The sequence below is a fragment of the Pseudophryne corroboree genome, chromosome 6, assembly GCF_028390025.1.
Source record: "Pseudophryne corroboree isolate aPseCor3 chromosome 6, aPseCor3.hap2, whole genome shotgun sequence".
Taxonomy (NCBI): Eukaryota; Metazoa; Chordata; class Amphibia; order Anura; family Myobatrachidae; genus Pseudophryne; species Pseudophryne corroboree.
In genome coordinates, this window is record NC_086449.1 from 619,015,571 (window position 1) to 619,033,324 (window position 17,754).

Sequence of the window (17,754 nt, forward strand, 5' to 3'; positions counted from 1 at the left end):
TGCTTTTGCTGAAGATAGCAGAGACCCCAGCCAATATCATCAATATCTGATATGGAACCTTCATAATAATTGGCATCTGCTTTCATAGGATATATTCCTGCACCCTGTTCTAGTTAATATTTACATATATGAGAGCTGCCATTCTCAGGTCATTAATTACACAGCGGCGGCTACTTCTAGGCGGCTTGGACATTTGCATTCAGTGTAAAGCATGGCGAGCTTCATAACTGATTCCTGCAGCAAACAAATACATATGCCTTGGGAGATTTTTCTGCCTGCAGTCTTCATTGTAAAGATATTGATGACATAATTGTATCCCTTACACTCTCTTTTCTTTACACTGTGTATTAGTTTGTGGATACTTGTATCAATGGCTCAGCTTAATGGTTTAGTACACTGGTATGGTATCCGGTCTATAGTTCTACGCTAAAAAGGTCTACAGTCAATAGATCTACCACTAATGGTAGACATGCATTAGGTCGACATGGTCAAAAGGTCGACATGACAATGGTCGACACACATATGATAGACAAAGGTTTTTTATTTATTCTTCTTTCTTTTTTTACTTTTTCATACTTTACCATCCACGTGGACTACGACTGAGAATAGTAACCTGTGCCGAGCGCAGCGGCAAGGGAGCGAGGCACCTTGCACGTAGTACACTAATGGGGCTTGTTTGTGACAGAAAGTGACAAAACACCCAAAAAACACAAAAAAAAGTCGTGTCTACCTTTTTTCTGTCGATCATTTTCATGTCTACCTTTAGACCCTGTCGACCTTTTGATACTGTCTACATAATGCATGTCGACCATTAGTGGTAAACCTACTGACTGTAGACCTTTTTAGTGTAGAGCTAATAATCCGCACCCCACTGCTATAGCCTCCCGAACTATGCATTTAATCTTACTATGGGGGTCATTCCAGGTTGATCGCTCGCTGCCGTATTTCGCAGCATAGCGATCAGGCTAAAAATCGTCTGTTCTGCGCATGCGTATGGGCCGCAGGGCGCACACGTCAAGTTATTTCACACAAAACTAAGCAATTTTACACAGGGGCGCTTTTCAGTCGCTCTGCTGATTGGTGAGTGATTGACAGGAAGTGGGTGTTTCTGGCCGGAAACTGACCGTTTTCCAGGAGTGTGCTAAAAACCGCAGGCGTGTCAGGCTCAAATGCAGGAGTGGCTGGAGAAACGGGGGAGTGGCTGGCCGAACGCAGGGCGTGTTTGTGACGTCAAACCAGGAACTAAACAGTCTGCAGTGATCGGAATTTAGGAGTAGGTCTGTAGCTACTCAGAAACTGCAGGAAAAGATTTTCAAGCAATTCTGCTAATCTTTCGTTCGCACTTCTGCTAAGCTAAGATACACTCCCAGAGGGCGGCGGCTTAGCGTTTGCACTGCTGCTAAAAGCAGCTAGCGAGCGAACAACTCGGAATGAGGGCCTATATACAGGCCAGTGTTCTCAATCCCAAATGATTTATACTAGCAAATGCAAAAATATCTATTATGATATTTCATTACTTAATACTGAATAAGTTAATTACAGGTATTAGCAAGTATATTTTTCGTAATCTACAGTATTTTAAGACTTTTGCATAGATATTTGATTGGGCATTAATGTTGCCTTTAGGAATTATAGGGGGTCATTCCGAGTTGATCCCTCGCTAGCTGTTTTTAGCAACCGTGCGAACGCATAGTCGCCGCCCACAAGGGACTGTATTTTAGCTTTGCAAGTGTGCGAACGCCTGTGCAGCTGAGCAGTACAAAAACAGTTTGTGCAGTCTCTGAGTAGCCCAGGATTTACTCAGCCGCTGCGATCACTTCAGCCTGTCCGGTCCCGGAATTGACGTCAGACACCCACCCTGCAAACACTTGGACACGCCTGCGTTTTTCCAACCGCTCCCTGAAAACGGTCAGTTGACACCCATAAATGCCTTCTTCCTGTCAATCTTCTTGCGATCGGCTGTGCGAATGGATTCTTTATTAAATCCATCGCCCAGTAACGATTCGCTGTGTACCCGTACTTTGCGCCTGCGCACTGCGGCGCATACGTATGTGCAGTAGTGACCTGATCGCTGTGCTGCGAAAAACGGCAGCGTGCAATCAGGTCGGAATGACCCCCCATAGATCCTAATATAGCCTTATATTGTATTTGGCTGGACGGTGCAATACAAATACAGTGAGCTACACTGGTTCCTTCCAATACTAATCCACCCAGGGTTTTATTCAGCTTTTGTTTTGATGTTTTGTATTCTTACATTTAAAGCTGCGCATACACTATACAACTATCTGCCAGATCTAGCTAGCTACAAATCTGGAAATGGATGAGAGCAAATGACAACCAACCATTTGCAACCAAACACTGGAAAAAGGACAAAACCTGTCGATCAGATAGGTTAAATCAACGACAGTTTTAATAATTTGTTTACACAGAATAATAAAGCTACCGTATTTTTCGGACCATAAGACGCACTTTTTCTCCCCAAAAATGTGGGGGGAAAAGTATGTGCGTCTTATGAAGCGAATAAGACGTGTTTGCAGGTAGCACCGGCGCCCGGCGGGTAGCGGCGGGTCTTGGATGCTGCTGCTGCACCGTCATCAGCAGAGCGCCCGCATCTCAGAGCCCATCTCAGCAGCAGAGCCGGCATCATGTGACTCCCCCGCTCCCCCCCACCTCCTCCCTCCTCAGGAGTGCACCGCGGGCTGCGTTAGCTGAGAGCCTGGACACGGGGAACCACTGGTACTGTCAGTATGTGTGTGTGTGTGTGTGTCTATGTGTATGCTGGCTGTGATGTGTGTGTGTGTCTCTGTATGCTGGCTCTGACAGAAGGCTGCACTGTACAGAATCCTTGTAGGAGTCTGAGAAATCACACAGAAATATCTCTTAGAGGTTGGTGAAAACTAGGGAGGCAGCGCAAGGATGATAAAGCAGAAATGGTTCAGATTTTTTTTTCCAGTTTTCCTACTCTAAAAACTAGGTGCGTCTTATGGTCAGGTGCGTCTTATGGTCCGAAAAATATGTCCCCTGTGGCGTTGCCATGGCTTACGCCGATTTCTCAACGTCTCCCTGTACCTAAGATTTTGGATGAGACATGATTGTTATGTATTGGAACGGTTGCTGTACTGTATTCCGACAATGACCTGGGGGGATAGTTTATGCTCTTCTTTGGAGTCAGGATAATTCTTTTAAAGGACTATGAAATTGTAATTGCCTCATTTTTTTTTTTTTATCTTAGAGTGAATCTTTAGAGGTTAGAGGTTTTTCAAGGAAATACAGGGAGAAAAAGAACAGAAAAAATGTTTCACATAAACATGGTTGAAAGGCACAGAACCATATACATTGTAAACCAGCAAGTGATTGAGAATGCACATTTAACAAAGCTATGGGAAAGTTAAAGAGGAGGGCAAGGCAGTGATGTGCCTTATAGAGAAGAAAGATGGTGGTGGGTCATGGAACTGGAAGAGATGGTCGAGAAAGTTTATTCAAAAATGAAACCGTTTGTAAGTAGTGTTCGGCTTCAAAGAACAAGGTCCATGTAGTAGAGATGAGCGGGTTCGGTTTCTCTGAATCCGAACCCGCCCGAACTTCATGTTTTTTTTCACGGGTCCGAGCGACTCGGATCTTCCCGCCTTGCTCGGTTAACCCGAGCGCGCCCGAACGTCATCATGACGCTGTCGGATTCTCGCGAGGCTCGGATTCTATCGCGAGACTCGGATTCTATATAAGGAGCCGCGCGTCGCCGCCATTTTCACACGTGCATTGAGATTGATAGGGAGAGGACGTGGCTGGCGTCCTCTCCATTTAGATTAGGGTTGAGAGAGAGAGAGAGAGATTGACCTGAGGCTGTGATACTGTAGAAGAGAGTGCAGAGTTTAGTGACTGACGATCACAGTGACCACCAGACAGTGCAGTTGTTTGTTTTATTTAATATATCCGTTCTCTGCCTGAAAAAAACGATACACACAGTGACTCAGTCACATACCATATCTGTGTGCACTGCTCAGCCCAGTGTGCTGCATCAATGTATATATATATCTGACTGTGCTCAGCTCACACAGCTTATAATTGTGGGGGAGACTGGGGAGCACTGCAGTGCCAGTTATAGGTTATAGCAGGAGCCAGGAGTACATAATATTATATTAAAATTAAACAGTGCACACTTTTGCTGCAGGAGTGCCACTGCCAGTGTGACTAGTGACCAGTGACCTGACCACCAGTATATATAATATTAGTAGTATACTATCTCTTTATCAACCAGTCTATATTAGCAGCAGACACAGTACAGTGCGGTAGTTCACGGCTGTGGCTACCTCTGTGTCGGCACTCGGCAGCCCGTCCATAATTGTATATACCACCTAACCGTGTTTTTTTTTTCTTTCTTTATACATACATACTAGTTACGAGTATACTATCTCTTTATCAACCAGTCTATATTAGCAGCAGACACAGTACAGTGCGGTAGTTCACGGCTGTGGCTACCTCTGTGTCGGCACTCGGCAGCCCGTCCATAATTGTATATACCACCTAACCGTGGTTTTTTTTTCTTTCTTTATACATACATACTAGTTACGAGTATACTATCTCTTTATCAACCAGTCTATATTAGCAGCAGACACAGTACAGTGCGGTAGTTCACGGCTGTGGCTACCTCTGTGTCGGCACTCGGCAGCCCGTCCATAATTGTATATACCACCTAACCGTGGTTTTTTTTTCTTTCTTTATACATACATACTAGTTATGAGTATACTATCTCTTTATCAACCAGTCTATATATTAGCAGCAGACACAGTACAGTGCGGTAGTTCACGGCTGTGGCTACCTCTGTGTCAGCACTCGGCAGCCCGTCCATAATTGTATATACCACCTAACCGTGGTTTTTTTTTCTTTCTTTATACATACATACTAGTTACGAGTATACTATCTCTTTATCAACCAGTCTATATATTAGCAGCAGACACAGTACAGTGCGGTAGTTCACGGCTGTGGCTACCTCTGTGTCGGCACTCGGCAGCCCGTCCATAATTGTATATACCACCTAACCGTGGTTTTTTTTTCTTTCTTTATAGTCATACTAGTTACGAGTATACTATCTCTTTATCAACCAGTCTATATTAGCAGCAGACACAGTACAGTGCGGTAGTTCACGGCTGTGGCTACCTCTGTGTCGGCACTCGGCAGCCCGTCCATAATTGTATATACCACCTAACCGTGGTTTTTTTTTCTTTCTTTATACATACATACTAGTTACGAGTATACTATCTCTTTATCAACCAGTCTATATTAGCAGCAGACACAGTACAGTGCGGTAGTTCACGGCTGTGGCTACCTCTGTGTCGGCACTCGGCAGCCCGTCCATAATTGTATATACCACCTAACCGTGGTTTTTTTTTCTTTCTTTATAGTCATACTAGTTACGAGTATACTATCTCTTTATCAACCAGTCTATATTAGCAGCAGACACAGTACAGTGCGGTAGTTCACGGCTGTGGCTACCTCTGTGTCGGCACTCGGCAGCCCGTCCATAATTGTATATACCACCTAACCGTGGTTTTTTTTTCTTTCTTTATACATACATACTAGTTACGAGTATACTATCTCTTTATCAACCAGTCTATATTAGCAGCAGACACAGTACAGTGCGGTAGTTCACGGCTGTGGCTACCTCTGTGTCGGCACTCGGCAGCCCGTCCATAATTGTATATACCACCTAACCGTGGTTTTTTTTTCTTTCTTTATACATACATACTAGTTACGAGTATACTATCTCTTTATCAACCAGTCTATATTAGCAGCAGACACAGTACAGTGCGGTAGTTCACGGCTGTGGCTACCTCTGTGTCGGCACTCGGCAGCCCGTCCATAATTGTATATACCACCTAACCGTGGTTTTTTTTTCTTTCTTTATACATACATACTAGTTACGAGTATACTATCTCTTTATCAACCAGTCTATATATTAGCAGCAGACACAGTACAGTGCGGTAGTTCACGGCTGTGGCTACCTCTGTGTCGGCACTCGGCAGCCCGTCCATAATTGTATATACCACCTAACCGTGGTTTTTTTTTCTTTCTTTATACATACATACTAGTTACGAGTATACTATCTCTTTATCAACCAGTCTATATATTAGCAGCAGACACAGTACAGTGCGGTAGTTCACGGCTGTGGCTACCTCTGTGTCGGCACTCGGCAGCCCGTCCATAATTGTATATACCACCTAACCGTGGTTTTTTTTTTCTTTCTTTATACATACATACTAGTTACGAGTATACTATCTCTTTATCAACCAGTCTATATATTAGCAGCAGACACAGTACAGTGCGGTAGTTCACGGCTGTGGCTACCTCTGTGTCGGCACTCGGCAGCCCGTCCATAATTGTATACTAGTATCCAATCCATCCATCTCCATTGTTTACCTGAGGTGCCTTTTAGTTGTGCCTATTAAAATATGGAGAACAAAAATGTTGAGGTTCCAAAATTAGGGAAAGATCAAGATCCACTTCCACCTCGTGCTGAAGCTGCTGCCACTAGTCATGGCCGAGACGATGAAATGCCAGCAACGTCGTCTGCCAAGGCCGATGCCCAATGTCATAGTACAGAGCATGTCAAATCCAAAACACCAAATATCAGTAAAAAAAGGACTCCAAAACCTAAAATAAAATTGTCGGAGGAGAAGCGTAAACTTGCCAATATGCCATTTACCACACGGAGTGGCAAGGAACGGCTGAGGCCCTGGCCTATGTTCATGGCTAGTGGTTCAGCTTCACATGAGGATGGAAGCACTCAGCCTCTCGCTAGAAAAATGAAAAGACTAAAGCTGGCAAAAGCAGTAGCACCGCAAAGAACTGTGCGTTCTTCGAAATCCCAAATCCACAAGGAGAGTCCGACTCCAATTGTGTCGGTTGCGATGCCTGACCTTCCCAACACTGGACGTGAAGAGCATGCGCCTTCCACCATTTGCACGCCCCCTGCAAGTGATGGAAGGAGCACCCGCAGTCCAGTTCCTGATAGTCAGATTGAAGATGTCAGTGTTGAAGTACACCAGGATGAGGAGGATATGGGTGTTGCTGGCGCTGGGGAGGAAATTGACCAGGAGGATTCTGATGGTGAGGTGGTTTGTTTAAGTCAGGCACCCGGGGAGACACCTGTTGTCCGTGGTAGGAATATGGCCGTTGACATGCCTGGTGAAAATACCAAAAAAATCAGCTCTTCGGTGTGGAAGTATTTCACCAGAAATGCGGACAACAGGTGTCAAGCCGTGTGTTCCCTTTGTCAAGCTGTAATAAGTAGGGGTAAGGACGTTAACCACCTCGGAACATCCTCCCTTATACGTCACCTGCAGCGCATTCATAATAAGTCAGTGACAAGTTCAAAAACTTGGGCCGACAGCGGAAGCAGTCCACTGACCAGTAAATCCCTTCCTCTTGTAACCAAGCTCACGCAAACCACCCCACCAACTCCCTCAGTGTCAATTTCCTCCTTCCCCAGGAATGCCAATAGTCCTGCAGGCCATGTCACTGGCAATTCTGACGAGTCCTCTCCTGCCTGGGATTCCTCCGATGCATCCTTGCGTGTAACGCCTACTGCTGCTGGCGCTGCTGTTGTTGCTGCTGGGAGTCGATGGTCATCCCAGAGGGGAAGTCGTAAGACCACTTTTACTACTTCCACCAAGCAATTGACAGTCCAACAGTCCTTTGCGAGGAAGATGAAATATCACAGCAGTCATCCTACTGCAAAGCGGATAACTGAGGCCTTGACATCCTGGGTGGTGAGAAACGTGGTTCCGGTATCCATCATTACTGCAGAGCCAACTAGAGACTTGTTGGAGGTACTGTGTCCCCGGTACCAAATACCATCTAGGTTCCATTTCTCTAGGCAGGCGATACCGAAAATGTACACAGACCTCAGAAAAAGAGTCACCAGTGTCCTAAAAAATGCAGCTGTACCCAATGTCCACTTAACCACGGACATGTGGACAAGTGGAGCAGGGCAGGGTCAGGACTATATGACTGTGACAGCCCACTGGGTAGATGTATGGACTCCCGCCGCAAGAACAGCAGCGGCGGCACCAGTAGCAGCATCTCGCAAACGCCAACTCTTTCCTAGGCAGGCTACGCTTTGTATCACCGGTTTCCAGAATACGCACACAGCTGAAAACCTCTTACGGCAACTGAGGAAGATCATCGCGGAATGGCTTACCCCAATTGGACTCTCCTGTGGATTTGTGGCATCGGACAACGCCAGCAATATTGTGTGTGCATTAAATATGGGCAAATTCCAGCACGTCCCATGTTTTGCACATACCTTGAATTTGGTGGTGCAGAATTTTTTTAAAAACGACAGGGGCGTGCAAGAGATGCTGTCGGTGGCCAGAAGAATTGCGGGACACTTTCGGCGTACAGGCACCACGTACAGAAGACTGGAGCACCACCAAAAACTACTGAACCTGCCCTGCCATCATCTGAAGCAAGAAGTGGTAACGAGGTGGAATTCAACCCTCTATATGCTTCAGAGGTTGGAGGAGCAGCAAAAGGCCATTCAAGCCTATACAATTGAGCACGATATAGTAGGTGGAATGCACCTGTCTCAGGCGCAGTGGAGAATGATTTCAACGTTGTGCAAGGTTCTGATGCCCTTTGAACTTGCCACACGTGAAGTCAGTTCAGACACTGCCAGCCTGAGTCAGGTCATTCCCCTCATCAGGCTTTTGCAGAAGAAGCTGGAGACATTGAAGGAGGAGCTAACACGGAGCGATTCCGCTAGGCATGTGGGACTTGTGGATGGAGCCCTTAATTCGCTTAACAAGGATTCACGGGTGGTCAATCTGTTGAAATCAGAGCACTACATTTTGGCCACCGTGCTCGATCCTAGATTTAAAGCCTACCTTGGATCTCTCTTTCCGGCAGACACAAGTCTGCTGGGGTTGAAAGACCTGCTGGTGACAAAATTGTCAAGTCAAGCGGAACGCGACCTGTCAACATCTCCTCCTTCACATTCTCCCGCAACTGGGGGTGCGAGGAAAAGGCTCAGAATTCCGAGCCCACCCGCTGGCGGTGATGCAGGGCAGTCTGGAGCGACTGCTGGTGCTGACATCTGGTCCGGACTGAAGGACCTGACAACGATTACAGACATGTCGTCTACTGTCACTGCATATGATTCTCTCAACATTGATAGAATGGTGGAGGATTATATGAGTGACCGCATCCAAGTAGGCACGTCACACAGTCCGTACTTATACTGGCAGGAAAAAGAGGCAATTTGGAGGCCCTTGCACAAACTGGCTTTATTCTACCTAAGTTGCCCTCCCACAAGTGTGTACTCCGAAAGAGTGTTTAGTGCCGCCGCTCACCTTGTCAGCAATCGGCGTACGAGGTTACATCCAGAAAATGTGGAGAAGATGATGTTCATTAAAATGAATTATAATCAATTCCTCCGCGGAGACATTGACCAGCAGCAATTGCCTCCACAAAGTACACAGGGAGCTGAGATGGTGGATTCCAGTGGGGACGAATTGATAATCTGTGAGGAGGGGGATGTACACGGTGATATATCGGAGGGTGATGATGAGGTGGACATCTTGCCTCTGTAGAGCCAGTTTGTGCAAGGAGAGATTAATTGCTTCTTTTTTGGGGGGGGTCCAAACCAACCCGTCATATCAGTCACAGTCGTGTGGCAGACCCTGTCACTGAAATGATGGGTTGGTTAAAGTGTGCATGTCCTGTTTTGTTTATACAACATAAGGGTGGGTGGGAGGGCCCAAGGACAATTCCATCTTGCACCTCTTTTTTCTTTTCTTTTTCTTTGCATCATGTGCTGATTGGGGAGGGTTTTTTGGAAGGGACATCCTGCGTGACACTGCAGTGCCACTCCTAAATGGGCCCGGTGTTTGTGTCGGCCACTAGGGTCGCTAATCTTACTCACACAGTCAGCTACCTCATTGCGCCTCTTTTTTTCTTTGCGTCATGTGCTGTTTGGGGAGGGTTTTTTGGAAGGGACATCCTGCGTGACACTGCAGTGACACTCCTAGATGGGCCCGGTGTTTGTGTCGGCCACTAGGGTCGCTAATCTTACTCACACAGCTACCTCATTGCGCCTCTTTTTTTCTTTGCGTCATGTGCTGTTTGGGGAGGGTTTTTTGGAAGGGACATCCTGCGTGACACTGCAGTGCCACTCCTAGATGGGCCCGGTGTTTGTGTCGGCCACTAGGGTCGCTAATCTTACTCACACAGCTACCTCATTGCGCCTCTTTTTTTCTTTGCGTCATGTGCTGTTTGGGGAGGGTTTTTTGGAAGGGCCATCCTGCGTGACACTGCAGTGCCACTCCTAGATGGGCCCGGTGTTTGTGTCGGCCACTAGGGTCGCTAATCTTACTCACACAGCTACCTCATTGCGCCTCTTTTTTTCTTTGCGTCATGTGCTGTTTGGGGAGGGTTTTTTGGAAGGGCCATCCTGCGTGACACTGCAGTGCCACTCCTAGATGGGCCCGGTGTTTGTGTCGGCCACTAGGGTCGCTAATCTTACTCACACAGCTACCTCATTGCGCCTCTTTTTTTCTTTGCGTCATGTGCTGTTTGGGGAGGGTTTTTTGGAAGGGACATCCTGCGTGACACTGCAGTGCCACTCCTAGATGGGCCCGGTGTTTGTGTCGGCCACTAGGGTCGCTTATCTTACTCACACAGCGACCTCGGTGCAAATTTTAGGACTAAAAATAATATTGTGAGGTGTGAGGTATTCAGAATAGACTGAAAATGAGTGTAAATTATGGTTTTTGAGGTTAATAATACTTTGGGATCAAAATGACCCCCAAATTCTATGATTTAAGCTGTTTTTTAGTGTTTTTTGAAAAAAACACCCGAATCCGACAAAAAAAATTCGGTGAGGTTTTGCCAAAACGCGTTCGAACCCAAAGCACGGCCGCGGAACCGAACCCAAAACCAAAACACAAAACCCGAAAAATTTCAGGCGCTCATCTCTACCATGTAGTCGAAATTTTAAGAAAGTGATCCTGAGAGTCATGCAGGGTGGCAGGAATGTGCTCCAACTGGTATACCAATCTTATAGCGTTATTAATAGTGTGTGAGATAGAGGGGGGCATGATCTATTTCCAATTTGACATTTCCCATTTGCTTTATACAGTAACTATTAGTACGTTTCATAAATATGCTCTGGTTTTGGAGCATGAAAAAGCTAATGATACTTTAGATTATGCATGTCAGATTTCCTGTTAGAAGACCTACTGACCGACACATGGGCCCTCATTCCGACTTGGTCGCTCGCTAGCTGCTTTTAGCAGCATTGCACACGCTAGGCCGCCGCCCTCTGGGAGTGTATCTTAGCATAGCAGAAAAGCAAACGAAAAATTAGCAAAACTGCTACTAAATAATTCTTAGCAGTTTCTGAGTAGCTCCGGACCTACTCACAGATTGCGATCAGCTCAGTCCGTTTAGTTCCTGGTTTGACGTCACAAACACGCCCTGCGTTCGGCCAGCCATTCCCCCGTTTCTCCAGACACTCCCGCGTTTTTCCCTGACACGCCTCCGTTTTTTAGCAAACGCCGTGAAAACGCTGAGTTGCCGCCCAGAAACACCCACTTCCTGTCAATCATTCACCGATCAGCAGTGCGACTGAAAAGCGCCGCAGAAGCCACAGCAAAACTGCTAAGTTTTGTGTTAAATAACTAAGCGCATGTGCCCTGCGTGCCTTGCGCATGCGCAATTTGCAACAAATCGCAGCATAGCGAAAATCGTCAACGAGCGAACAACTCAGAATGACCCCCTATATCTTGCAGGGAGGCAAATAAAGAGGTTACAGAGAAGTTAAACATCCTATCTCCATGAGATAGGGAGTTTTGCATATAGATTTGTCTGCTACTTGATGCCATTACATAATAGTAATTAGATTATTTTAGATTTTAAAGGAGACCTGACATGTCTAATGCTAATTTATGTAATAAGCTAACTGTGGTGTGAAGAATATCTGCATAATATTTTATTTGGGGGTTTCATTTTCAGTTCCGGATTAACAACAAGGCGACACGGGGGTACCTGCACACAAAGCTATATCCCAAGCATTGAGTACTGTGGCAAATGTGAACTGGGGGTTCTGTCCTACATAATGTGACCTGGGGGCACTACAAAGTACTCAACACATTTCTGGTGCTTGGAGTATACATTTTAATAATATTGCAATTGCAACCATACCATATTGACAATTGTATTATATTGGGAGGGGCCCCCACAAGGTAGTTCCCAGGTACAATATGTAAAAATGGCAACACAAGGTTTATAGTTAGGGACATACAGTATTTACTGCCGCAACCGCAGACGGTTAGTGACAACATATTTATCAGTGTCGACGTGCAAAATGTCTACATGGCCAGTGCCAACATGATAAACATGTCTACATGTTACAAATCGATATTATAACCGTGTTGACATGATGAATGACGTCATTCTAACCACTGACAAAATAAACAGAATCCTGTATGGGAGTATCTTAATGTACATACAAAATACCATTCGCCATTAAGGTTACAAATGATACTCAACACATGCAACTATTAGATAGTGCCCAACTTTCCCTAAATATCAGGATTTCTTCCAGGACATTTCCAGAATTTAATATTGGCCAACTTCACAATGAATGCTAGATGCAAAAGCACTAAATCAGTGGTAAATATGGTACACTTATTCTTACTAAATTTGCTTGCTGATACATCTGTCGTCTAATTCTACAAGGATTAATTACTGGGTCTAACCAATTTCCTATAAACTGCGTAGTTTACACAGTCAACAGGAGATGTACTAAGCCTTGGAGTGAAAAAGTACCAACCAATCAGCTCCTAACTCCCTTGTTACAGGGTGTGTTTGAAAAATGACAGTAGGAGATGGATGGTAGTTTCTCTCTCTCCACGGCTAAGTACATCTGCCCCTCAACAAGAAAAATAACCTCTTTACTAGAAAGTGGACTAAAATCTAAACATATTTACTACATGGATATTAAACACAGTCAATTCAGTCTACTAATTAGAGATGAAAAAAAGTTTCAACATTGTCCAGCAAAATTTGTGCCTTATTCAGCATTTGGCCACTACACTTTCAGTGTCACATAGAGGGAGTTTGATCTCGAGTAATACCCCCAACCTCATCACATAGGAGCAGGCGTTAACAGGAATCCTCCTGAGTCCCCTTATAAACTGTAAGTTCACATTTTGAGTAATTTAAGGATACGTCACTCAGAGTTAGGAGCAATAAGAAAGGAGTAAAACAAGAGTAATTTGTACCTGGACAAACCATGTTGCAATGCAAGGGGTGTATATACAGTACATTTATGTTTTTGTATGCAGGTAAATACGGTCTGATTTTAGATGTAGCAAACAAAAAATGGGCAGCTTTTATTACACTGAAATTTAGAATTAAGCTACAACACACCCCTACTCAACTATAAATATTGCCACAATTAAATCTGCCCACATTCAGTGTGGTTTTACTAAAGGTGCAAACTGACCCTTTTTTTTTTTGTTCCTTTTATTTACAGTATTTGCTCCCAACTCTGAAACAGAGCTACAGTGTGGAAAAACAAAGCAAAAAAACTACTGAAATCATGCCACAATTATGCCCATCGCTTCAGCTAATCAATCAGGTTGAACAAGCACAAAATATAGAGTACAGGTTGAGTATCCCTTATCCAAAATGCTTGGGACCAGAGGTATTTTGGATATGGGATTTTTCCGTATTTTGGAATAATTGCATACCATAATGAGATATTATGGCGTTGGGACCTAAATCTAAGCACAGAATGCATTTATGTTACATATACACCTTATACACACAGCCTGAAGGTCATTTTAGCCAATATTTTACTAACTTTGTGCATTAAACAAAGTGTGTCTACATTCACACAATTCATTTATGTTTCATATACACCTTATACACACAGCCTGAAGGTCATTTAATACAATATTTTTAATAACTTTGTGTATTAAACAAAGTTTGTGTACACTGAGCCATCAGAAAACAAAGGTTTCACTATCTCACTCTCACTCAAATAATTCCGTATTTCAGAATATTCCGTATTTTGGAATATTTGGATATGGGATACTCAACCTGTAATAACTGTATTAGTAATAGTTGACAGTGCTTACTTGGCAGTGTTTAGAGTCTGATAGAGCTGACTCAGAGTGCTCAGCACATCCCCTTCCTTTGGCCTGTCCCTCAGCCGTTGCACCAGGTTAACCCAGTGTTCACAGTAGATTATTTGGACTCCAGTGGTAGGACACACTTCACTGTAGTAGTGGGATAGTTCTTCAATGATGCTGAGCTGACCTGCATAACGGATGTATAATATAATCACTGTTCTATTAACCCCCACTACCATCAGAAAGAATGAAAAGAGTGTGTGCGTGTGTGTGTATGTATGTGTGTGTGTGTATATATATATATATATATATATATATATATACATACAATATAGCTGGGTCTGGCACTCCACCTGTATATCTTGGATACTTTGCCTGGGTGCCTTCTGTGAGAGGACAGCACTTCTCCAGCATACACAACAGAAGCAGCGGCACCCCAGGACAGCCAATATGTTCAAAATATCTGTGTCGGTTTATTGCATATTATCAATGTTTCGGGGTGTTACCATCCTGAAGACGGGGGTAACACCCCGAAACGTTGATGATATGCAATAAACAGACACAGATATTTTGAACATATTGGCTGTCCTGGAGTGCCACTGCTTCTGTTGTGTGTGTATATATATATATATATATATATATATATATATATATACTAGCTGGAGTACCCGGCGTTGCCCAGAATTTTAAGAATGTCTGTTTACAAAAGTAAATGTACACATTAAACACACAGTATAAATAACATTGTAGATAGCTGAATACACGTGCTTTGCTACGGGATGAGGATGGTAAATTAGAATGATAGTTGTTCGTTAATTAACGTTGGTTGGAGATCTAGTATATAGGCATATCTTGCTTCCTTGACGCACTTTGTGTAGTGGCCGGACCCCTTTTTGGTCCCCCAAGGGACCCTGCTCTTCCCACTATACACTCAGTCTGTGGCTTCCTGCTGCCTCCATTCCCCTCCTCACATCATGTCACTGTCCCTGTCACATGCAGCCCTGTCATCACTGAGATATCATGCATGTCCTAATATAGTGTAAGTCATTTGTTTAGCAAGTTTGCTGTAAATTGCTCCAGGCATTCCAGAGTTATGCTGTCTGCTGAAATACTCAGTGCTACTGCCTCACCCCTATGGGTGCTAGGGGTGTTTTACCCCTACACTGTTTGTTCCCAGCTTGTAAGACATATGTGTACCAAGATTGATGTAAATAGGTCCAGGCATTCGGGAGTTATGCTGTCTCCTGAAATACTGTGTCCTGCTGTCCCACCCTAGGGGTGTCTAACCCCCACAGAGTTTGTTCCCAGATTGTAAGTCAGATGTGTACCAAGTTTGGTGTAAATTGCTCCAGCCCTTCCACAGTTTTGCTGTCTGCTGACATACTCTGTGCTGCTGTCCCAACCCTAGGGGTGCTAGGGGTGTCTGACCCCCACAGTGTTTGTTTCCAGAGTGTAAGTCATATGTGTACCAAGGTTATTGTAAATTGCTGCAGGCATTCCAGAGTTAAGCTGTCTGCTGAAATACTCAGTGCTGCTGCCTCACCCCTAGGGGTGCTAGGGGTGTCTTCCCCCCACAGTGTTTGTTTCCAGATTGTAAGGCAAATGTGTACCAATTTTTGAGTACATTGCTCCAGCAATTCTGGAGTTATGCTGTCTCCTGCTATACTCTGTGCTGCTGCCTCCCCTCCAAGGGGTGCTAGGGAATTGTAATTGTTTTAGTTGCGTCCGTCGTGTTTTAATACGCTCGTATGTAAAATTTCACGATCTTTGCTAGTAAACTGTGGATTTGTATAGAAAGACAGAAGGCCAGACTTTCGCTTTTATACAGTAGAATATATGGGGGTAATTCCAAGTTGATCGCAGCAGGAAATTTGTTAGCAGTTGGGCAAAACCATGTGCACTGCAGGGGAGGCAGATTTAACATGTGCAGAGAGAGTTAGATTTGGGTGGGTTATTTTATTTAAGTGCAGGGTAAATACTGGCTGCTTTATTTTTACACTGCAAATTAGATTGCAGATTGAACACACCACACCCAAATCTAACTCTCTCTGCACATGTTATATCTGCCTCCCCTGCAGTGCACATGGTTTTGCCCAATTGCTAACAGAATTCCTGCTGCGATCAACTTGGAATTACCCCCTATATATATATATATATATATATGTATATGTATATATATATGTATATATAATATACACTGCTCAAAAAAATAAAGGGAACACTTAAACAACACAATGTAACTCCAAGTCAATCACACTTCTGTGAAATCAAACTGTCCACTTAGGAAGCAACACTGATTGACAATCAATTTCACATGCTGTTGTGCAAATGGAATAGACAACAGGTGGAAATTATAGGCAATTAGCAAGACACCCCCAATAAAGGAGTTGTTCTGCAGGTGGTGACCACAGACCACTTCTCAGCTCCTATGCTTTCTGGCTGATGTTTTGGTTACTTTTGAAAGCTGGCGGTGCTTTCACTCTAGTGGTAGCATGAGACGGAGTCTACAACCCACACAAGTGGCTCAGGTAGTGCAGCTCATCCAGGATGGCACATCAATGCGAGCTGTGGCAAGAAGGTTTGTTGTGTCTGTCAGCGTAGCGTCCAGAGCATGGAGGCGCTACCAGGAGACAGGCCAGTACATCAGGAGATGTGGAGGAGGCCATAGGAGGGCAACAACCCAGCAGCAGGACCGCTACCTCCGCCTTTGTGCAAGGAGGAACAGGAGAAGCACTCCAGAGCCCTGCAAAATGACCTCCAGCAAGCCACAAATGTGCATGTGTCTACTCAAACGATCAGAAACAGACTCCATGAGGGTGGTATGAGGGCCCGACGTCCACAGGTGGGGGTTGTGCTTACAGCCCAACACCGTGCAGGACGTTTGGCATTTACCAGAGAACACCAAGATTGGCAAATTCGCCACTGGCGCCCTGTGCTCTTCACAGATGAAAGCAGGTTCTCACTGAGCACATGTGACAGAGTTTGGAGACACCAAGGAGAACGTTCTGCTGCCTGCAACATCCTCCAGCATGACCGGTTTAGCAGTGGGTCAGTAATGGTGTGGGGTGGCATTTCTTTGGGGGGCCGCACAGCCCTCCATGTGCTCGCCAGAGGTAGCCTGACTGCCATTAGGTACCGAGATGAGATCCTCAGACCCCTTGTGAGACCATATGCTGGTGCGGTTGGCCCTGGGTTCCTCCTAATGCAAGACAATGCTGGACCTCATGTGGCTGGAGTGTGTCAGCAGTTCCTGCAAGATGAAGGCATTGATGCTATGGACTGGCCCGCCCGTTCCCCAGACCTGAATCCAATTGAGCACATCTGGGACATCATGTCTCGCTCCATCCATATTGCACCACAGACTGTCCAGGAGTTGGCGGATGCTTTAGTCCAGGTCTGGGAGGAGATCCCTCAGGAGACCATCCGCCACCTCATCAGGAGCATGCCCAGGCATTGTAGGGAGGTCATACAGGCACGTGGAGGCCACACACACTACTGAGCCTCATTTTGACTTGTTTTAAGGACATTACATCAAAGTTGGATCAGCCTGTAGTGTGTTTTTCCACTTTAATTTTGAGTGTGACTCCAAATCCAGACCTCCATGGGTTAATAAATTTGA

At 45.0% G+C, this 17,754-nt stretch overlaps 1 protein-coding gene across 2 annotated transcripts in view; it reads right to left on the minus strand.

Annotated features, from left to right (window-relative positions):
* SH3TC2 (SH3 domain and tetratricopeptide repeats 2) overlaps positions 1 to 17,754 on the minus strand; it is a 108,684-nt gene that overhangs the window by 18,975 nt on the left and 71,955 nt on the right. For both annotated transcript variants that reach the window (XM_063928085.1, XM_063928084.1), the window contains one exon: positions 14,142 to 14,322. In XM_063928085.1, the coding sequence (XP_063784155.1) occupies positions 14,142 to 14,322 (181 nt within the window). The remainder of the gene's footprint in view (positions 1 to 14,141; positions 14,323 to 17,754) is intronic.